Below are 24,010 nucleotides of genomic sequence, written 5' to 3'. Positions count from 1 at the left end.
AAAAGAAAATTTAACAACAAAACCAAAAGCAATTGGAAGTTTTTATCAGAGCTTGATTTAATGGACTTTGCAGTAAGCAAAATCTATTGTGGATATGAAAAATGATGTTGCCTATGTGTACAGTTCCATTTGTCATACAGTACATTTTGGATTTAATAGGCCTATTCACCTCTTAAGCTGAGAGCTTACTATATATCAGACATGTCAAACTCGTGACGTCATGTGATGTCACACAACATATCAGGACGGTTTTGCCATTGCCGGCAATGGGGTGGGTGCGACTTCTGGATGACATATTCGGCCCGCGGGCCAGCAGTTCGACACCCCTGCTATGTATGAATACTTAGGTGAATGTAGAGAGAAATATAAACATTTGAAGCATTCTTCATGATGGCAGCTGGTAGTAACCGTACTGTAGCTAGAAGAGTCTTTGCTCAACTTCTGGAAAGGTGTGAAAAACATGGCTCTGCGGCCTTGCTTGAGGCTCAGACAGGATCATACAGCCATGGGGCTGGCTAGTGCCCAAAAAGACCTGAGCCCACCTTTTAATCAATTTTACATTGATTCTTAACTCATCCTTGCCTTATTTTAAATTTTATATACTGTTTTTATGGTTTGATTTCATCTGTATACTGTCCAGAATCCCTCTATAAGGAAGATGGGTGGTTTTAAAAAATTGATAAATGAACAAATAATATTTTTTTTCTAACCAGAATCATATTTGAACAGATGGTAATCTTATAGGAAAAATGTAGTTAATATAGATTATAAATTATAAATTATAAATAAATCTGAGTGAAATTATCCTTCACTGCAGAAGTTTTCAAACTCTTTTTCAGTTTTTCATGTAGGGAAAGTTCCAACATTTTTAAATACTACTTGGCAATGAAAGATTCTTTTGACTTTCCCAAAGCTGTTATAACAAATCTAATATCTAAGAACAAGAATTGAATTGACATCTTATGTTATGCTGATTTACACCTTCTATAGGAAATATGGTTGATAACTCATACTGGAACCCTTTGAGAGTACTGAATTCCTTTTCAATGTCATCAAACAGCAGGAACCAAACATTAAGGTATAGGAGGTACTATACTAAACTTTACAATCCTAACTCCAGATTGGTTGACAGAGTTGTAAGCAGATTGGACTATATTTTCCGGAAATGACTAATTAGTCAGGGGGTTTTTTGGTTGAAACTCTGAAGAATTTGGAATTTTATATTTAATTGAGCTATTATAATGAAAAACAAATCAGCTAAAAAGAATGCTGCAGACCTATTACAGTTAACAAGAATATTGATAATGCAGTGATTAGGATAGTATGTGATAATGATTTTCAATGTTGTTTGTGCTTTTCAGGTAAAGAAATGGACATTTATTGACTATTCATTTTAACGCCTCACTGCAATATGAAGGAATAATTTTTAAATTTGCTTTTTTGACTGAAAATGTCTGCAAATATAGGAAAGAAATTATGTTATTTCAAAATATCTATCAAGAAGTGGAACAAGAAGTAGCAGAAGAAATATAATATTTTCTGGTTATGGTATAGTTCTGGAGTGGAATTAAAACTATAGTACATAGTTAGCCTACATCTTCTAAATTATGGAAATTTTGTGGAAGACGTCGACCTGGATTTTGTGCTTAATTATGGTATTATCAGAATATCACGGTGACAGCAGGCTTTCATATAGTTCTCAAGGTAGGGATCAAACGTTTTAAGCTAATGTCTTTTGACCCATATTTAATTTGGTTACAGTCCTAAATTGCTTATTTTTGCATATGCCCCAATGAACTCAATTTACTTCTGAGTGTTCATATATACAAATCACTTAAAAGATATTGATATATTTGAGAGAAAATTTAAATGAATTGCGATTTTAGTTATTTTCTCTCAGGGCATCTAAATAACATTTAAAACTTTTAGTTAGGCAAAAAAATTAGTTTGTTACATATTAATAAATCCTCAGCATTCAATTATTGTCTAAATAACATGAAGTAATATTACAGTCTAAAACATGCTTTAAAACATTTGCTTTTTGTTTGCTTATTGAAGTGTGATTAGTTTACAGCGCTAAGGATCCTACAGCAATAGGATTAATCCTATCTGCATTATAAGACATACACTAAGCTTCTTTGTATGTTGACTCCCTAGTTAACTTGAATGGGGGTGATAGATATATATGAACACCTTCAAAGATTTAATTCTTCTACTGCAGTTTATTTGGGAATCCTTTGTGACATAGAGAATTACACAAGGATTATATACAATTGTATACTTTATTTTGATGACTAAATTAAGGCATTAAACTGAGACATTATTTATATTTCTAATTGTTTGAAATCATTGGGAATTTTAATAATGAACTAGCCTTTAGTTATTTATCAAATTATTTTTATGCAAATTATTTTTATAGACAACAAAAATAACAAATCTTAGCAGCAAATATACAATAAAACAGATTTTTTATTAATACTAGCTAATATTTTCTTAAAGAAATGCTGATTCTTAAACTGAAGTTGCTTGGATATCATAATATGTAAATAATGTTGTATTATTCCTTTTGGTGTCCTTTTATATTTTCTTCTATTTTATGCCTGTTTCTTGGATTGGTTTACCATATGATTTGAAAGAGGAATTCCTGTCTTATCTTGAACACTATCAACTAACAATCCCAATAAGGGTTGACCATAATGGAGCCTTCCTCAGCTTTACTGTGAAAAATACTAAACCCAGCGGAAGAAAGAAGAGAAGTACTGAGTTTTATGACCAAGAACTGGCAGTTTCTAAATTATTTTTTAAACTTTCTGCCTACGGCAAGCACTTTCATTTAAACTTGAGTCTCAACACAGATTTGGTCTCCAAACACTTCACAGTAGAATATTGGGGTAAAGATGGACCTCAGTGGAAGCATGATTTTTTAGACAACTGTCACTATACAGGATATTTACGTGGCCAGCATGGTACATCTAAAGTAGCAATAAGCAACTGCAATGGTCTGGTAAGTGCAAATTATATACTTTGGATTGTCAATATTCTGAATTGTTTAATTTTGCAGAAAGAAAGACTCTGTCCATACTCATACTCTATTTTAACATCATTGTGGTACTGACAAAAGTTGCGAACATTTGTATCAGTTTAAAATGTTAGTGAAGCATTAGCAAGTATTTTATTTAATAATACCCTTCCCCCCATATTTTAACTGTCCCCCACTGATACTTGTATGAAACTTTATGATTATTCTGTTGCAAGCAATAATCCTGTGAACTCTGTTGAATGAGATGGGCAAAATGAGGAAAAATAACACCTTTATAAATTTATGTAGACTAAGCGTATTAAAGGTATAAAGAAGAAAGTTAAGAATGGTTACTCTGACATGCAAGGATATATGGAATCTTTTATTAGATTTCCTTTTTAATGAGTGTCTCCTTCAAGTTCAAGCCAAACATGTAATACATGTACATTAGAAACGTAGAAGCAGTATATTTAAAAATATTGAAAAATTAAAAACAGCATTGTTTTTATTAAGTAAACTATATTCCAGTGGTAACAGGAACATAAAACTGATTGATAGACCACTAACAATGCTGTTCTATACTGTACATATGTGCTCAGGAATAAATCCCACTGAATTCAAAAGAATTATTGGCAGAGAAATGGGTATAGGATTACTGCACAGCCTAAATCTTTTTATTTGCTCATTCTTTCAGTTTTCTTAGGTGATTGATTAATTTACAAAGTGATACAGATGTTCTATACAAAAGAAGAATGAGTAAATCAGTATAGCTCCATATACCCTTAGTATCTGGATCAGAATGAAACCTCTGTTCAGATCTTTTTCTTCAGTGTGACAAAGGTAGAAAGTTGGTAAGGAAGGCCCAAATGTGACACTGGACCAATACAGCCCAGATAAGTAGAGGATATCAGTCAGAGTGCAGGTTTCTTAGAAATGACTATTAAGAGCAGACGTGGAAAACAATTGCCACTTTTATGATTTATGGACTTCCACTCCCAGAATTCCTGAGCAGGACCATAGTTAACAACCCTGATTTAGACAATGGTAGGTATGGAGTAGCACCATACAGATCTGATGTCCAGACGAGGTATGCTGTATCTACCAGGGCCAACCTTGCTAAGTGAGGTACACATCTCCTTATTTTAAAATTGTTCAATAGTACAGATATAGGTATGGTATGCTTAATGGGTATTTAAAAAAATATGTATGGTAAAAATATGGTGCACATTGTTTTTACTGATAGTTAATGTAGTGTATTCTTTTCTTAACTCAGGGCAGCAGCAGCAGCAAATCCTTTTGTGTCTTTCTCAGATTTATTTATTTATTGACATTTATTTTACAATCCCTGTATCCTGATTTATATCCCTTCTACTTGCAAGGACTGTGCTGTTCTGAGATAAGCATTATATTCCATGTCTTCATGGTGGCATGTGACTTCTTGCAAATATTTTATAAACTGAGCCGATTAATTTTTGGCTTAGCTATGGATTCATTGCTAATATGTAAAGGTACAAGACAATGACATCTACTCTCCTTTACTATTTGTAATTGCTTTTGAAGATTTGATGGACAAGATCTGAACAGTCAAATAAATTAGTGGGATCAAAATTCAGGGTAAGAATACAAAAAGAAATGCTGATAGATGATGTAATATTAACAATTATATAATCACAGGGCTGCATTAGACAGTTGATGAAAACAGTAAAACACTTGGCCATTTCTTAGGTTGCCAAATTACTGAAAAGAAAGCAAAAATAATAATGATATACTTAACCTCTGAGAACCTGTGTAAAAAAATAAGCTGATTATGTATAACAAAAAACCCAGTGATATACTTGAGACTATATTTGACAGATGGAACAAAGACATACTTAAAAATATATATATAATAATTTAAAGCAATTTGGTCTAGTGGTTAAGGCACCAGGAAGCTGTGAGTTCTTGTTCCATCTTAGGTATGAAAGTTGGCTGGGTAACTTTGGGCAGTTCTCAGCACAGATCACCTCAAAGGGTTGTTGTGGGGAAAATAGAAGTAAGCAGTATGAGGTATGTTCTCTGCCTGTAGTTATTTATAAAAAAGGCAAGATAAAAAAATATAAAACTGTCTCTTGATATGTGGAAAAAAATAAAACTTTATAAACTAGAACTTACTTTGATAGTAAACATGAATATACCATCTAATATGAATTTCCTATTCCAAATAGCATCAATTTCAATCTCAGACAAAACTTTCTATATCTTGCAAAGAACAATCTATAGATATATATGGAGTGGGAAGAATAAGAGAGTAAGAGTCAAAATTTCATAAGATTCAATAGAAAGAGGAGGACTTTCATCTCTAACCTTAGATTATATTATTGAGGAAGCTGCCTATCATGGATAACAGAATGGATAAAATTCCCAAACAGCAGAGTATCAATTACATGGAAAGAGGTGTCTTAGTGAACTCCATAAGTGTCTGTGTATAAAAGAAAGAAAAGAAAAAATATTGAAGAGAAATATAAGATAATGTTTAAAAAAATATTTTTCTAAAAACAAGGATAATAGTGTCCCTGTCAAATGCCTTTTACTTCAAGGACAACTACAGTAAGAAAAATTTAATCATATACGCCAATACTGTGCATCCAGACTCAGAAAATAGAGTGCAGATACAGCAAGAACTACTCAATGAAGACAGAAACGTACCATGATTGATGTACTTGGAATTTGCTGGAAAATGAAATGTAATTTCAAAGAAAAAGGAGGAACCTTGAGAAAGATCACACAATTTGAGCATTTATACAAAACCATAATAATCTATTACAATCTCTCTGTATATGGTTTTTAAAATATAATATGGAGATGCAAAATTGGCTCAGAACTTCAAGTCATAATCTCAGTAGAACAATGTGAATGGCTATGGGGAAAAAAATTAATAAAATTTACTCCAAACTATAATTTGACAAAAAATTGTTATAAAATGTATTACAGATAGTACATAGCCCCATTAATAATGATAGTTCATTTAATAAGAAATGTTGAAACACTATAACAGAGAAAGAACATTTTATCATATTTGATAGTCATTTAAAAAAACTCAGAATTATTGAAAGGAAATACATCATATTATTCAGATTTTTAAATGAATAATATTTAATGCTTTATTAGGAATAATTCCAGAAAACATAAATGAAAATTATCACAATTTACTAAGATAGATGCTGACAGCTGCAACAACAAATCTGGCACAACGTTGGTAAAGTGAAACTTTTGTAATTACAGTATGTAAGATTGGGATACCAAAACTGGAAAACATACAGAAATAGCAAAAGTGATATTATATACTTACAAGAGAAGTATAATTTAATTTAATCTGAAATGGCTCCTTTCTTTACAACGTATTGCAGTTCTTTAATTGTAAAATTAAGAGATCAATAAAAAATAGATGAAATAACTACACTATGTACTATATGCAATACAGGACTAATATTTGGGAATGGTTAGCAGTTGGGAGATAAATGGAAGGGAAGGGGAACTGAATTAGACAGCATCATCACCAGATGGATTTGTAGCTGGCTGACTGGCCGTACTCAGCGTGTGGTCCTCAATGGAACTGCATCTACATGGGCGGAAGTATGTAGTGGGGTGCCCCAGGGCTCTGTTCTAGGCCGAGTGCTCTTCAACATCTTCATCAACTATTTGGACAAGGGGATAGATGGGGAACTCATCAAATTTGCAGACGACACCAAGCTGGCAGGAATAGCCAACATTCCAGAAGATAGGCTTAAGATACAGGAGGATCTGGACAGACTTGAACACTGGCACTATCTAACAAAATGAAATTCAATGGTGAAAAAAGTAAGATTCTACATTTAGGCTAGAAAAACAAAATGTACAGGTATAGTATAAGTGGTACCTTGCTCAATAGTAGCAACTGTGAGAGAGATCTTGGAGTACTAGTGGACAATCACTTAGATACGAGCCAGCAGTGTGCTGCAGCTGCCAAAAAAGCCAACACAGTGTTAGGCTGCATTAACGGAGGGATAGAATCAAGATCACATGAAGTATTAATACCACTTTACAATGCCTTGGTAAGGCCACACTTGGAATACTGCATCCAGTTTTGGTCGCCACAATGTAAAAAAGATGTTGAGACTCTAGAAAGAGTACAGAGGAGAACAACAAAGATGTTTAGAGGACTGGAGGCTAAAACATAAGGAACAGTTGCTGGAATTGGGAATGTCTAGTTTAATGAAGAGAAGGACGAGGGGGGACATGATAGCAGTGTTCCAATATCTCAGGGGCTGCCACAAAGAAAAGGGAGTCAAGCTATTCTCCAAAGCGCCTGAAGGCAGGACAAGAAGCAATGGATGGAAACTAATCAAGGAAAGAAGCAACCTAGAACTAAGGAGAAACTTCCTGACAGAACAATTAACCAGTGGAACAACCTGCCTCCAGAAGCTGTGAATGCTCCAACACTGGAAGTTTTAAAGAAGATACTGGACAGCCATTTGTCTGAAATGGTATAGCGTTTCCTGCCTGAGCAGGGGGTTGGACTAGATGACCTCCAAGGTCCCTTCCAACTTTATTATTATTAAAAATATTATTAAAATTAAAATTATCAAAAGTTTTTTGATAAACCTTTTACTTGCATTTTATTAGTAGTTGATTATATTTTGTTTTGCTTTTTGTGTCTTAATTTTTTTTGTGATTACTTTAAATTATTTGTCTAATAATTTAACTGCATAGGAAGGAAGTAAAGCATGTGTGAAAATAAATAAACACTTATGTTCAATATTGAACAGGGAGTAAATGTATGATGTCCTGTTGGTTGTTTAACATATTTATTGATAACTATTTAAAGAATACTTGTCATAAAGAGAGGTTCATAATGTAAATATATTGTCTTTTTGTATGTAGGTAGTGCCACATTGTTGGCTGAAAACCTGATAGCAAATTTTAAACAGGATATATGATGAAGTTCATAGAAATTAAAATTAATGTTTCAAAGACCAGGGGCTAGGTTTGATAGGTTTTTGGACTGAACATTTGCAAATTATATACAAGTGCCAAAAAACTAGAGTAAGTAGATGAATCAGTGTATCTAGCAATAAACTTAATGTTATGTCCTGAGCCTTGCAAGCAGGCTCGGGGCATTGCAGGCGGTCCCGGGCAGGTGCAAGCTGCCCGGGACCAGACAGGCTGTCGCCAGTACGTGTGCGCATGCGCGGGTGCTGGCACGCCAAAAGTAACAGATTGACCCGGGAAAGGCCTATAAAAGGAGGCCGAAAGTTTTAGGCGTTGCCGCCATATTCCAATGTAAGCTGAACTGAAGAATAAAGGTTTCCTGAGAACTACAACTGCTTCTCGTGTCTTACCATTTTGCGACGGACTCAACACTGGCGACGAAGGTGGGATCACCTTACATCAAAGAAGAAAAGATGTAAAGCTTACCCGAGTGAGTCCGGAGCGGCAGGAATGGCGTTGACTCGGCAGCTACCTGCCAATCCAGTGCGCATTCGGGGGTAGGCTGGCTGATAGACCCTTCCTGATTTGAAATGGCAAACATTGGAAGGCTTTCGGAATTCGACGTCTCACATCCAGAGAGGTGGGAGTTCTACGTAGCCAGGGTGGAAAACTACCTCAAAGTGAACCAGGTGAGGGAAGAGAGTTTGAAGGCTGCCATCCTGCTGTGCGTTTGCGGTCAAGACGCATTCGAAATCGCTGAGAACCTCACAGCATCTGTTCCTTTAGAGTCTGTCAGCTACGCAGATCTAAAGAAGTTATTGAAGGAGCACTTCCAGCCTAAGATGTCCGTCATCGCGTGGCGCCACACCTTCGAGCAGAGGGATCAACGACCTGGAGAATCGGCCAAGGAGTACATCGCTGCACTGAGGAAAGCCGCCAAACATTGCGAATTCAAGGACCTCGAGGAACGACTGAGGGACCGGTTTGTATGCGGGCTAAGGCATCGAGAGTTGCAACAGAGAATTTTTGCCAAGGAGGACTTGTCTTTCCAAGATGCCTTGAGAGAGGTCACCATAGAAGAAGCAGCGGGCGGCGCCATTAAGAACATGCGGCCGATCAGAAACAGTCCAGATGCTGCGTCCATGCACCAGGAAGAAGTCCAAAGAAACTCCGAGGAGGATCCGGACGAGGAAGTGGACCGTCTCCACCCCACAAAGGAAGGAAAACCAAGAGGAAGCTCTTCAGCTTTCCCCAAGTGCATCGGTTGTGGAGGTCGCCACAAGAGAGCCGACTGCAAGTTCCGCTCCGCTACCTGCCGGGCGTGCGGAAAACAAGGACACATTGCAGCTGTGTGCCTGGGCCGTCAGAAGGTACAACCTCAGGAAGAATTGCGCCTGAAAGGTACCAGGGTCCCCAGCCAGAATAGGGTGGGGTTTTGCGCTTCGCGAAGAAGCATCTACAGGACAGGCACACACAAGCCCATTAAGAAAAAGCTGTCACTTAAGGTGAAGCTACAAGGGGTTCCATTAACTATGGAACTGGACACGGGGTCTGCACTTTCGATTATTTCTATGCACACATTTAGGAAGATTTGTTCCGGCAGTGGAACCCAGGCCAAGTTGAGGCCTTCTGACATTGTGCTAACGGATTTTCAAAACTCCAGAGTGTGTGTTAAGGGGGAGGCCACCCTTAACGTACAGTATAAGGATTTTGAGGGTCCACTAGACCTACTAGTAGTAGAGGGTGAACAAATGAGTCTCATAGGACTCGAGTGGTTTGAGGCTTTGGGGATACACGTCACAGGGCTCAACAGCCTACAAACACTCGATCTACAGGAAGTCTGCAAAGAATTTGCAGACGTTTTCAGCCCCCAGCTGGTCACATTCAGAGGACCCCCTGTGTCGTTAAAACTAGACCCCATGGTCACTCCCATTAGAATTAAAGCAAGAAGGGTCCCTTTTGCTTTAAAGAGTAAAATTTGGATAAACTGATCCAAATTCCAACAAGGAATTCTAGAACCAGTTGACTCCAGTCCATGGGAGACCCCCATTGGGGGGTCTTAAGGCAAATGGGGACATTCGCATCTGTGCTGATTACAAATGCACTCTAAATAAGGCATTGCAGCAACATGCCTATCCTGTTCCTGTGGTCAGTCATATCTTGGCCTCCCTCAAGGGGGGGGCGCGTTTTTGCAAAGCTTGACCTAGCTCAAGCATATCAACAGCTGCCTATTGATGATGACGCTGCTATAGCTCAGACTATTATGACCCACAGAGGGGCTTTCAAGGTAAAGAGACTTCAATTTGGAGTAAATGTCGCTCCTGGGATTTTCCAAAGCGTAATGGAAAACACACTACAGGGTATACCTGGGGTTTGCCCCTATTTTGATGATGTCTTAATTGCAGGAGACTCCACACACATTCTAGCTGAAAGGCTAAGGGCTGTCCTATTAAGGTTCAGGAAAACGGGACTCAAACTCAAGAAGGACAAATGTAAAATTGGGGTGCCTTCTACTGAGTTTCTGGGGTTCAAAATTGATGCTGCTGGGATTCATCCTGCTGAATCCAAACTAAAAGCCATTATGCAAGCCCCTAGGCCAAAGTCTAAGGCCGAACTACAGGCTTTTCTGGGCCTTCTGAATTTCTACAATTTCTTTCTTCCACACAAGGCTAGTGTAGCTGAGCCTCTTCACAGGCTATTAGATAAACCGGCAGTGTGGCAGTGGTCACAAACACATGAGGCTAGTTTCAATGAGGTCAAGGCCTTGCTCACTTCTAACAGTGTACTTGCTCACTTCAATGAGTCCCTTCCTGTGTGCATCGCTTGTGATGCTTCCCCTTATGGGTTGGGTGCTGTACTAAGCCACCTCAGGGCTGATGGAACTCAGGTTCCTGTTGCATATTACTCCAGGACATTGTCTTCAGCTGAGCGCAACTATGCTCAAATAGACAGGGAAGCCTTAGCTGTTGTTGCTGGAATTAAAAAATTCCATGATTTTTTTATATGGTAGGCATTTCATGGTCTTCACTGACCATAAGCCCTTGTTGGGACTGTTTACCACACGTAAACAAACTCCCCAAATCATCTCCCCCAGGATGCTCAGGTGGTCTATCTTTTTGTCTGCATATGATTTTTCCCTACTTCACAAGCCTGGGAAGGAAATGGGCCATGCTGATGGCCTCAGTAGATTACCCCTGCCGGTAATAGAGGCTGACCCCGTGCCAGCTATCAACATTCTCTCCATTCAAGCCTTGCCCGAGTCCCCCCTGAATGCCAGGGATGTAGCCGCTGAATCAGACACAGATCACACACTCTCACGTGTCCTTTCTTGGGTTTTGTCTGGATGGCCTGAGCACTGTCCTAGTCCTGAGTTTCAGAGTTTCTGGTCTAAAAGGAACGAGTTGTCCACCTCTCAGGGTTGTCTGCTTTGGGGAAGCAGAGTTGTCATTCCCACCTCAATGAGGACTAGGGTCTTAGATTCCCTCCACGAGGGTCATCCTGGCATTGTACGAATGAAGGCTCTTGCACGCAGCCACTTGTGGTGGCCAGGTGTAGACAAAGACATAGAAGCTAAGGTGCATGCTTGCCACCTTTGTCAACGCTCACGCCCTGAAATGCCCCAAGCTCCTGTGCATAGATGGGAGGAAACACAATCTCCATGGTCTAGGGTGCACATTGACTACGCTGGGCCCTTTCAGGGTCAATTCTTCTTGGTCCTCGTTGACAGCCATTCAAAATGGCTTGAGGTTGTACCTGTCTCTTCCACCACCACTGCAAAGACTAGTCAGGTACTGAGGGGGATTTTTGCTGCACACGGGCTTCCAGACGTCATTGTGTCTGACAACGGCCCTCAATTCACTTCCTCCGAATTCCAAGCTTTCTTGCAGGCTAACATGATTCGTCATGCCACTTCTGCACCTTTCCACCCGTCCACCAATGGTATGGCTGAACACATGGTTCGCATCACCAAGGACGCCTTGAAGAGGCTCACCTACGGGGACTGGCATCACAGGTTGGCTGACTTCCTCCTTTCTTATCGCACCACACCGTCCACTTCTACATTGAGAAGCCCAGCTGAACTTCGTTGGGGGCGCAAACTGACTACCAAGCTTGACCGGTTGCATCTGGACAGACTGCCTCCTTCTGTCTCACACCCCAGGGCACCTAGGCAACTACTTGTGGGTGCCCCGGTTTGGACTCGTAATTATCGGCCTGGTCATACATGGGTCCCCGCTTCTATATCCAGGGTCACAGGTCCTCTATCCTACGAGGTATCCCTGGACAATGGTCGTGTCCTGCGTCGGCACATTGACCAACTTCGCCCTAGATGGGACCTTCCCGCTGAGACTCCTGGGTCTTTTCCAGGGGGGGAGGGGGAGCCCCTTGGGCAAAGAGAGGGCTATGGAATGCTGCCCTTTACCAATGAGGGAGCCACAAACGGTCCATCCCAAAATTCCGCGAGTGCTCCAAACAGGAATTCTAGGAGCTTAACCAGTTATCAGGCATTCATGCCTACTCCAGCCAGGGAGTCACCCCGGGGGCATGATCACTTTTCACCCGTATCACCCAGTACTCCAGTCAGAGAGAATACCTGGGAGCATCCCAACAATCCATTCCCTGCAAGAGAGCTGGCACACACTCCTCCTAGTTGGCCTGACTTCGACCCTGTCCCTAGAAAGGGGCAAACACACAGGGAGGTGGTCGAGGAACCAAATCCTGACTACAACACCTCTGACTACACTCAGGGGACAACTGAGTTTTGGGACAGTACTGAAACCCACACAAGCCCGGACACAGAACGGGATTCAGGGGATAGACAGCCTCCTGACAGGTCTTGGACAGACCTAGGAGGTTCTACAGAAAGGCCCAACAGTGATAGTCACCTAGAAGGGCCAGAGAGCCTACAGCTAGGCAGGACAACCAGGTCATACACTGGAAGAAGCCCTGGCCTGACGAGCCCGGTGGGCAATCAAGCAGGCCAGGCATTGGAGCACAGTCCTTGGGAGTCACCAAGGCATAACAAGGGAAACAGGCACACATCACCCCTCAGTCAGGGGGTACCTGTCAGACACCCAGAGCTTAGGAGGTCACAGAGAGCAAGGAAATCTCCTAAGTACTTAGAGGATTACATAACACTATTGGCTAAACAGAGCCAGTAGGAAGGTAGAAACATTAAGGCAATGGAAACAGGGGGAACTCCGAACATTGGGGGAGCAGAGCATTGTACTAAGAGTGGGTTGTGTATTATTATGGCATCGGTCGTAGTTTTAGCCCGGGGGAAAGGGGTGTTATGTCCTGAGCCTTGCAAGCAGACTCGGGGCATTGCAGGCGGTCCCGGGCAGGTGCAAGCTGCCTGGGACCAGACAGGCTGTCGCCAGTATGTGTGCGCATGCACGGGTGCTGGCACGCCAAAAGTAACAGATTGACCCGGGAAAGGCCTATAAAAGAAGGCCAAGAGTTTTAGGCGTTGCCGCCATATTCCAATGTAAGCTGAACTGAAGAATAAAGGTTTCCTGAGAACTACAACTGCTTCTCATGTCTTACCATTTCGCGACGGACTCAACACTTAACAATACACATTTACACACTATTTCCTTTTGAGAGAAGTTAAGATTGTAAATGCTAATAGAAAAATAGTGGGCAGTACATGGTTGCAATGAATGAATATTTATCAAAAATAACAAAAATAGCTATGTATAGTAAGAGTGGTTATTAACGGGAGACAGAGAAAAGTAAACTGAATGCACTAGGAATGGGGTACTGAAAGAGTCCATTGTAAACAAGAAGAGATAGAGATAGGAATGAGTGACTATTGAATGAATGTATATTGAATGAATGAATGAGTGACGAGACTTTCATAAATAAATAAATGAACCAATATAATGCTTTCAACTTATTTGTTTAACTGGGTTCTCTTTCTCTAGTTTTAGAATGTATTGAGTACAGATCATGTTTTTAGGTCATATTTTTATAGAAATATTGAAAATTCAAAATGGTTCATATAGTTTTATGTGGTGATTTAATGTATGTATGTATGTATGTATGTACGTACGTACGTACCTATGTATGTATGTATGTATGTATTCAGGGACATTTCAAACACTATGCTATTATTCCTTTCATTCAATTTGTATAGGGATTCCCTTAGGACTCCCAGCAGTTCAAAATGCTGTACAAATAAAACATCCACTGTAGCTAAATAGTTTGCCTGCAGCAAGAATTTAGATAAAATTTTCATAAATTTCTGGTGTGGTATGGTCATTATTACATTATTCTCACTTTCAGTAGGTCTTTTCTATATGGATCAATTCTGGCTGATGTGGTCAGATGTTCCATGAAAATATCTGAAATGCCTATATCACATTGGCAACATCTGTATAATTTTACAGATGTTTTTATTGGACAGAATCTTTTTATGGAGAAAGTAGTATAAGCTCCTCTTATGAACTGCACAATGCAATTTCCTAATACTAGCAAATCTGTTGGCACAACTCTTTGGCCTACAAACATGCAAACTGGGAATGAAAATAACAGTTTTTTCAGTATTAGTGGTAATAAATCACAGCCAAAGGGATAATCCATGGATAAGCTGTATTTTTTGTAAGTGATAATTTGCTGTCACAATTCTGTGTTATTTCAGGAGTGAGTCTTATATGGAAATAGACTTGTACAGTTGTACTATAATTCAAATCTAAAAATAACTGTAAAGCACTTGGCTAGAAAATGGTAAAACAGCACCATGTTTGGAGAATGACACACTGCTTATTACTGTAGTAAATCTAAGTATCATCCATAATGTGAGACAATCATGGTTGGTTTGCATATAGTCTCTTAAACTTTCGTAAATTTTCAACAAATAGGATTACTCATTATGATTCCAAAATGTTAGAATTAGGTTTCTGTCTATTTTTCATTAATCCTTATTCTTTTAAAACACTGATCAGCATAGTTGCAGCTTTATTAAATTTCTCTTGAATTACTTTTCAAAGCAACAATTCCATTGAAGTGGATGCTTTGAGTTTATTAGCCTGAAGTAAATGCATCTTTACAGACCCTTCCTAAGGGCCATGAAATAAGTATAGAATATACAGTACACAGGCAAGATTAATAAAGAATTAGTTTTTCTATTCTAATATCAAAAATACCAGTCAAATGTATTTATGAATTTTGAATCATTTTATGTGAAGGGGAAAAAGGAAGAGGACTGTGAATTCTAGATTATAGCTCAATACATTCAAGAAGTTAAATAAAAGAGGAATAGATAACCTGATGTTTTTTAAACAGAGAAATGTTTTGATGTAGTGGTTAAAGCGCTAGGCTAGAAACTAGGAAATTCTTGGGTTCTAGTCCTGCCTTAGTCATGAAAACTGGCTGGGTGACTTTGGGCCAGTCATTCTCTCTAAGCCCAACCCCCTCACAGAGTTGTTGTGGGGAAAATGAGAGAAGAAAGGTATATTGGATATATTCGTCACCTTGAGTTATTTATGCAATAATGACGGGATACAATAAATAAATAATAGGCTTTCCTTATGAAAAAAAGGGGATTATAAAAATATGTGTCTTTTTTGTGACCAATCATAATATGCAGCCATTTTGAAGGGCAGGACTGGTTTTAGGAGATACCTGCTATTCTCTAAATAGTCGATTTCCAGTAACATTGCTGGAACATGCAATCAATTAATGGTGTTTCTCAACAGTTTTTAAGATGTGTGGACTTCAATTCCCAGAATTCCCAGTAAGCTTGCTGACTGGAGGAATGCTGGCAGTTGAGGTCTACACTTCTTAAAGTTGAGAAATACAGACTTAAGACATCACAATCTTCTCAGTCATATTTTAGTTTATGATATTTGTGTTTTCTACGTTTAAGAAAATGGGGCTAATTTCTCTTCAGACCTCATCTTCACTGATTTTGGCAGAATATAAATGATCTCACTTGCCTCCTGACATTTCTGTGAGGTTAAAAAAAAGTTTTATTGCAATGATTTCACACTTAACCATAAACTGTAGTTCATGATGAATTTTTATTCAGAGCAGATCTCAGTGTGCTTGGTTGCAGTGGCTCTTGTACAGAGCAGCTGTTCTGTTAGTTGTCAGTACACAATTAATTATCCTAATAGAATAAATAAAGGTCTGTCTAGATAGGATTTATTTTTCTATCTGTGTGAGTAGATTGGATAATTTTATTTAAAAACCCCATATCTTATTGCATAAACATATTCAATTAAAGAGTGCTAATTTATCTGTAACTTTTTCCTTCAGCGAATTTTAATCATTCCCTGTATTAACTGGAAAAGGCTGAGGAGAGGGGAAAAAAGAGGAATTTCTCTTTAAATGAACTAAGGCTTGCGACCAAAGTCAAAAATAACAAAAAAAGCTTCTTTCAACATGTAAAAAATAAGAAAAAAGTGAAGGAAATGATTGGTCCATTAGTGGGTGGAAGTGGCAAGAAGGTGACAAGCAACAGGGAGAAAGCAGAACTATTTAACTCATTTTTTGCATCTGTCTTTACACAAAGGGAAAAAACAGACCAACCTATCAAAAATAGTGCCATAAAAAACAAAACAGAAACACAAGTTAAGATAGGCAAGAAAATGGTTAGTGAGCACCTGTCCAGCCTAGATGAGTTCAAATCGCCAGGACCAGATGGATTACACCCCAGAGTTCTCAAGGAACTGGCAGATGTGATATCGGAGCCACTGAACTATATTTTTCAAAGATCCTGGAACACAGGGGAACTACCAGAGGACTGGAAAAGAGCTGATGTAGTTCCCATCCTCAAAAAAGGAAAAAAAATGGATCCAGGAAATTACAGACCTATCAGCCTGACCTCAATACCTGGGAAGATCCTGGAAAAGATAATCAAACAACAAATCAACGAACACCTAGAGGCAAACAAAGTCATTACTAAAAGCCAACATGGGTTTGTCAAAAATAGATGATGCCAGACAAATCTTATTGCATTCTTTGACCAAGTGACAAAATTAGTGGATCAGAGGAATGCTGTGGACATAATTTACTTGGACTTCAGTAAGGCATTTGATAAAGTAGATCACAACCTACTACTTAATAAGATAGAAAAATGTGGGGTAGACAGAATCACCACCAGATGGATCCGTAGCTGGCTGACCGGCCGTAATCAGCGAGTGGTCCTCAATGGAACTGTATCTATATGGAGGGAAGTGTGTAGTGGGGTGCCCCAGGGCTCTGTTCTTGGCCCAGTGCTCTTCAACATCTTCATCAACGAAGGGATAGATGGGGAACTCATCAAATTTGCAGACGACACCAAGCTGGCAGGAATAGTCAACACTCCAGAAGACAGGCTTAAGATAGAGAAGGATCTGGACAGACTTGAACACTGGGCACTAACTAACAAAATGAAATTCAATGGTGAAAAAAGCAAGGTTCTACATTTAGGCAAGAAAAACCAAATGCACAAGTACAGCATAGGTGGCACCATGCTCAATAGTAGTAACTGTGAGAGGGACCTCGGAGTCCTATTAGACAATCACCTAAATATGAGCCAGCAGTGTGCTGCAGCTGCCAAAAAGGCCAACACAGTGCTAGGATGCATTAACAGAGGGATAGAATCAAGATCACGTGAAGTATTAATACCACTCTTCAATGCCTTGGTAAGGCCACACTTGGAATACTGCATCCAGTTTTGGTCACACGATGTAAAAAAGATGTTGAGACTCTAGAAAGAGTACAGAGAAGAGCAACAAAGATGAGTAGGGGACTGGAGGCTAAAACAGATAAGGAACGGTTGCGAGAATTGGGTATGTCTAGTTTAACGAAGAGAAGGACAAGGGGGGACATGATAGCAGTATTCCAATATCTCAGGGGCTGCCATAAAGAAGAGGGAATCAAGCTATTTTACAAAGCACCTGAAGGCAGGACAAGAAGCAATGGGTGGAAACTAATCAAGGAGAGAAGCAACCTAGAACTAAGGAGAAACTTCCTGACAGTGAGAACAATTAATCAGTGGAACAGCTTGCCTCCAGAAGCAGTAAATGATCCAACACTGGAAGTTTTTAAGAAGAGACTGGACAGCCATTTGTCCGAAATGGTGTAGGGTTTCCTGCCTGAGCAGGGGGTTGGACTAGATGACCTTCAAGGTCCCTTCCAACTTTACTACTACTACTACTACTATTATTATTATTATTATTATTATTATTATTAAATAAACAAGATTCCTCAGGGTTATAAGAAACTCTTCATTTTAGTGGACCTCTTCTCCCTCTCTCATGAACTGGTGAAAGTTGTGGAGCTGAGAGAAAGAGGCAACTCTTTCTATCAGAGGGTTGCCCTATGAATTATACAGATAGTCCTCGTTTAGCATCTACAAGTGGGACTGGGAAGTGGTCACTACAGGTGGCAACTTGGGTTTTTGTTTCGTTTATCAATTTGTATGCCATAACTTGAGGCAGCTTGCGCAACAGGATTGGGACATCAAGTAAAAAAGAAATTAACAAAAGAGCCAAAATGAAAATCAGAATACAAGATTATTATCTTTTTTAAAAGATAAAATTGGTTAAAAATTCAGATGACTAAGTTATTCAACATAAAATATAAATTATTGTCAAAAGAAACAACTAGGATTGTTTGCATAAACTGCATCATATACCCATAGTTTTCAATTCTTTCAGTATTTTCCTTTGACACATTCATAAGCACTTATTTTATTTTGTAATGTATTTATGCTTTTAAAGAAAGAAAATATAGTTTTGTTCTAGTGATGGGTTTTAATATAGTATCCATATGTCTTTTTTTCAGGGAGGTTGATTTTTTTTGGTTCAGTAATTCTTAATGTTTTCTGCATTTGTTAGTCCTATGGATTAATTGAAAGAGAAGACCATTGAAATATATTCTTGATGATGTACTGGTTTGTACAGCAGTTATGATTGGAATTTAAACAGTTTCTATAAGCAGTCTAAATAACATGAGTAATTTTTGTAGTATTTGTTTAAATGGTGGTATTAGGTCAAAACGATTCATTTTTCTTCTTAATACATTGCTTTGAATACTTTTGTAATTCAAATATTTACGGTGTCTTATGAATGTGTTATAATTATAGCTATTTTAATATATGAATTTTAATATGGTAATGGTCTTTGACTGACATTATCTGAGTTTGGAAGTTAAGCATGGTCCAGCCTGGTTTGTATTTGGATGAGGCAATACTAAAATGTAGGCTAGTATGGGAAGTTGGAAAGCATCTTGGAAGAAGATAATGGCAAAATACTTCCATAGTATTGCATGTATCCATGAAGTCACCTAGACTTGAGTTCAACTTGGAGACTTAATCTTTTATGGTATATTATAATAAATGATCTATAGTAGGGATGATAAACTACTGGCCCATGGGCCAGTTGCATCATGCAGAGCCTGCGTCCCAGCTCTGGCAATGCGAAAAAAGTCATGATATGTCGTGACACATCACTTGATGCGGCGAGTTTGACACCTGTGATCTATAGTATATGCCACTATAATATCTGCATGTTAATATTTTCTTTGGATCTAATTATTAAGGATGGCAATGATATAATTTCAATTTTTTTGCTGTTTTCATAGTTCATACTTAAATTTTTGCCATGCCTGTACAAAATTGAAAGCTGTGTATTATATAAACTTCAATATCTAAACAGGTGGAAATGGACAACTTTTTCTATAGGAGAATATATATGTCTAAGGGAGATATGTATGAATCTTCAAATTGAATGTTAATTATGCATGCATAGTTTTGCACTTATTAATAGTATTCTATATGCTTGCTTTCATATTGAAATGTTTTACTGAAATTAAAAACTTTAACTGAGAGACAAAATTATATAGTATATTAAAATATATGTTTTATATATTTTTATATTTTTGGATAACTTTTAGATACATCTTTTCTTTTTTCTTAAGCATGGTATAATTGCTACAGAAGATGAAGAATATTTTATTGAACCTTTAAGGAACACAAGTGAACAGTCTGATAATTTTCATTTCGAAGTTGGTCATCCACATGTAATTTATAAAAAATCTTCACTGTATCATCAGTTCTTCTATGATCATACCCATTGTGATATTTCAGGTAAATAGGTCAAAATTCCAGTAATAATTTCATTACCAATTGTGAAAAAATACCTAGCTATTTTTATTTTTCATTCAAAGGAAAATACAATGTATATTTTGTTATAGTTTGTTTTCTGGTACTACTTTTTCCCAAGAATATCATGGACCTTAAAATACTAGAAAATACTAAAAGCAAAAATCCCAAATACTGCCTACCTCTTCAGCTTCTATTAAAGCAGCTAAATTGTTATCAAATAGAAAGCCATATGTATTATCAATAGGAAATTCCTTATCAGTTCAAGCTGTAAATCTATTTATAGGTTTCTCAATCAAAGACTTTCGTATCAGAATCAAATTCGGATCCCCAGAGGAATAGGTTTTCCAGTTTCAGATAAAGATTAGTTCTGGAGGCCCCTGGAGTGGCACATATAATACCACGGTTGTGTGAGCTGTACTGGTTATCAGTTGCTTTCAGGTCCAGTTCAAGGTATTGTCATTACCTTTAAAGCTCTTTATGGCGTGGGTCCAGAGTACCTCTGGAGCCATCTCATCTTAATGGGACTAGCCTGTCCCACTCACTTCAGTGAGGAGAAGAGTCTTTTTTGCTGTGGCCCCTACCTTTTGGAATAGTCTGTCATTAGAGGTGAGGTCCACCCTCACACTACTGGCCTCTGGAAGAGCCTTAAAACCTGATTCTGCTGGTTGATCTGGGGCCCCAATAAGGGTGTGCTATGTTGGGGTGGCTGATGGAGTAGAGAGAAGATCCGCTCTCCCATACTGCCTATCTTCTTGGTTTTTAGTTTTTTTTATTTAATTCTCTTAATTTTAGCTATTTTGTAATCTTTTTCACCTTTTTATTATATTGTAAACCGCCCAGAGTTGCTATAATAATGAGATGGGCAGCATCTAAATTTAATTAATAAATAAAAATAGAATCAATATGTTAAATTTTAAAGAAATGCAGCAGATATTTTGGAAGAAATACAAACTATTTTATAGCTTCTAGAAGCATTTTCCTTAATATAAATGTTTATAGTACTGATATCCGGATAGAGTAATTAATATGCTGATACAGATTGTTATTTTTCACACTAATATTTTCTATTTTTATGTTCAGTATAAATTAAAGCAACATTATATTGTAAAAGTAGGTTTGATTTAATAATGGAATAATTCACATATAACCAATAGGTCAGTATGATCAATTTAGATTTTCAAGTTAAGGTAAGAATCTATTTGCAATGTGTTTTGAGAAACATTCAGAACTTTCCAAAACATTGGAAACATTCTGAATTTTAGCCCAACACAAGTATCCAAAATATGGGTTTCCAAATATGAAGGTTTAGCTATGCAGTTCTACAGTTCTATGTGAATATCACATTAGTGAATAATAACAATAGCAATAGCACTTAGACTTATATACTGCTCCACAGTGCTTTATGGTAGGGGTCCCTAACCTCCAGTCTGCAGCCGTTTGCCTGTCCGCATCCCATTGGAAACCGATCTGCAGAAAAGGTGGGCAAGTGTATGTGCGTGTGCGTGCAGTTCCATTTATGAAAGCAGCATGCACATGAAACCATCCCCTCTCCTTCCCACTGCCACCATCATCTCCACTGGTCCACAAATCCTGGAAAAGTTGGGGAATGCTGCTTTACAGCACTCCCTGAGCAATTTACAAATGTCAGCATATTGACCTTAACAATCTGGGTCCTGATTTGACCAACCTCGGAAGAGTGGAAGGCTGAGTCAACTTTGGGTCGGTCAGGATCAAACTCCTGGCTGTGGGCAGAGTTGGCCTGAAATGCTGCATTCTAACCATTGCATCATTACCATTTATACTTACGTTATCCCCTTTTATAATAAAGTATTTGAGAATAGTTATGGCAAGTATAACGTTTTATACCAAATCAGGTTATCTAGTGTTTTTAATTTTTAAAATTTATAATTTGTATAATTTGTTATGGTTTAATTTTTAAATTTTTCCTATGCTAAACAAAATACCAGCTTATTGAAGAAATTGGAACAAAATAATTTAAAAATACATATATATGTATGCATGTTATATAACATATAATAGATAAATAAATAATAAAAGAGCACTCAGTAATGTCACTAATTATTTTGATTCCTAGAAGAACTCATGGGAAGCGGTAAACCTTGGTGTTTGAACAATACTGTTGCTTTTCCATCTCTTCTACCAGTTAATCAGACTTTGAACAATCATCATCGATTGAAGAGATCAATAAGCACTGAACGTTTTGTGGAGACGCTGGTAGTAGCAGACAAAATGATGGTGGGATACCATGGGCGCAAAGATATTGAACATTATATTTTGAGTGTTATGAATATTGTAAGTTTTATCCCTCTACATATTCACGTAACTTATTTTAGCACTGCACATTGTAATGTTATTAGATTTAAAATATAAGAATATATTAGTAAAGGTGTTATTTTTTCAGATGCTTCTTTCTAAGAATGTATCCCAGTTGTCAATGAAGTATGTTATTTACTTCTTTGGAAAATGGCTATGAAATATGAACCAATCATGTGCTAGCAATACACCAAATGCAGTCTTTTAGATACAATAAAGGTAGTTCTGTTTGAAGTTACCATTGGTTTTGCTTAATGACCATGGCTTTTACTGAACAATCACTCAACAAAGCTCATAAAATTGAATCACATGGCTAATCCCCTTTATAACTATCGCAACTTACAGCTGTAAAGGTTATGTTCCATTACATTCTTACGTTGAGAGCTACCTGTAGTTACAGGTATTTTTAGGCAATTTTTATTTTATTGATTGATTTGATTTTTATCCTTTCATTATTATTGTTTATAAAACTCAAGGTGGCGAATATATCAATACTCCTTCCTCCTCCTATTTTTCCCGGAACAAAAATTCTATTAGATGGGATGGGTTGAGAAAAAGTGACTGGCCCAAAGTCACCCAGCTGGTTTTTCATGACTTAAAGTGGGACTAGAAGTCATGATTTCCTGGATCCTAGGCCAGCACCTTAACCACTAGACCAAACTGATTCTCAGTGATATTTTAGTTCTGCGGCCAGGGCAGTATTTATTAACTGGATGACCAAGTCACAAAAGATTAACCTTGATCCGAAGAGATTACTGCTACCCCCCCTCCTTAAATTTGGTACCAGTTCAGTTAATAGGCTATAACCACCACACTGGCATCTACTTTTCCAGTAGCAAAAGCCTCCACATAATTAATAAATTTGCTTCTTCTGTTAATAAATGCGTCTTCTGTTTACATGGGACCATATCACCAGTCAATTTGTATCATCTGGACAGTGTACTTCACTCTAGGTAGTTAGGAGGGCAATAGCCTTAGTCCTTTTCTCTTGGAGAGGACTAAATAAACTGCACTGAATAAACTTCTGAGCTAGTGCTTCTGCTTCTTCATGGCCTTTTATCAAGTAAAACCACTTTCAGGCACATTGTTAAAGTAGTTATTTAAAAATCAAATTGTGTTGTGGTTCAGTTTCAGTTGACTACTTCAATATTACATTTTTTTAATGGGTTGGTACCCTTTAACTGTTCTTGTAAAGAATTTTAAAGGAGATTCCTGTAACCCACATCAGCCTAATCCTAATCCTCCATACATTCTTTCATGTAAGGACTAATTTGTGTTTAGAATATGTGGATAGCGTCTGTTAAGACAATCAATATAATATTGTAAACAGCAAATGTGAGAAAGCAATTTAGGCGCATCATTTTACATTAGTTGCTTTTCTCAAGGGCAGCTAGATATAGAGCACATTATACTAATCTATATGGGAGATGGCTCAAACACAATTTATTGTATCCAAATTTATCTTTTCTTGCAAAAGTAAAATGGAACACTGTCTGGAAAAAAATTCTTAGCAGCACTGGATTCTTTAAAGGATATCTCAAAATTTAATGTAACATTTCAGGGGGAGTACCATAGTTAATATTAATATAAACTTTTTTTCTTATCTTTCAAGATTT

At 37.8% G+C, this 24,010-nt stretch overlaps 1 protein-coding gene across 4 annotated transcripts in view; it reads left to right on the top strand.

Annotated features, from left to right (window-relative positions):
- The window catches only part of ADAMTS6 (ADAM metallopeptidase with thrombospondin type 1 motif 6), a 128,272-nt gene that overhangs the window by 27,121 nt on the left and 77,141 nt on the right, over positions 1–24,010 (top strand). For 2 of the 4 annotated variants that reach the window (XM_039364907.1, XM_039364914.1), the window contains exons 2-5: positions 1,362–1,704; positions 2,637–3,004; positions 19,874–20,042; positions 22,156–22,373. In XM_039364907.1, coding sequence (XP_039220841.1) covers positions 1,608–1,704; positions 2,637–3,004; positions 19,874–20,042; positions 22,156–22,373 — 852 coding nt within the window. In that variant the 5' untranslated portion in view covers positions 1,362–1,607. The remainder of the gene's footprint in view (positions 1–1,361; positions 1,705–2,636; positions 3,005–19,873; positions 20,043–22,155; positions 22,374–24,010) is intronic. The other 2 variants (XM_039364922.1, XM_039364932.1) reach the window with 2 other exon arrangements.

The sequence above is a fragment of the Crotalus tigris genome, unplaced genomic scaffold (assembly GCF_016545835.1).
Source record: "Crotalus tigris isolate CLP2741 ecotype Arizona unplaced genomic scaffold, ASM1654583v1 scf7180000017592.2434428, whole genome shotgun sequence".
Classification (NCBI taxonomy): Eukaryota; Metazoa; Chordata; class Lepidosauria; order Squamata; family Viperidae; genus Crotalus; species Crotalus tigris.
This window is presented reverse-complemented; position numbering and strand designations above follow the sequence as displayed.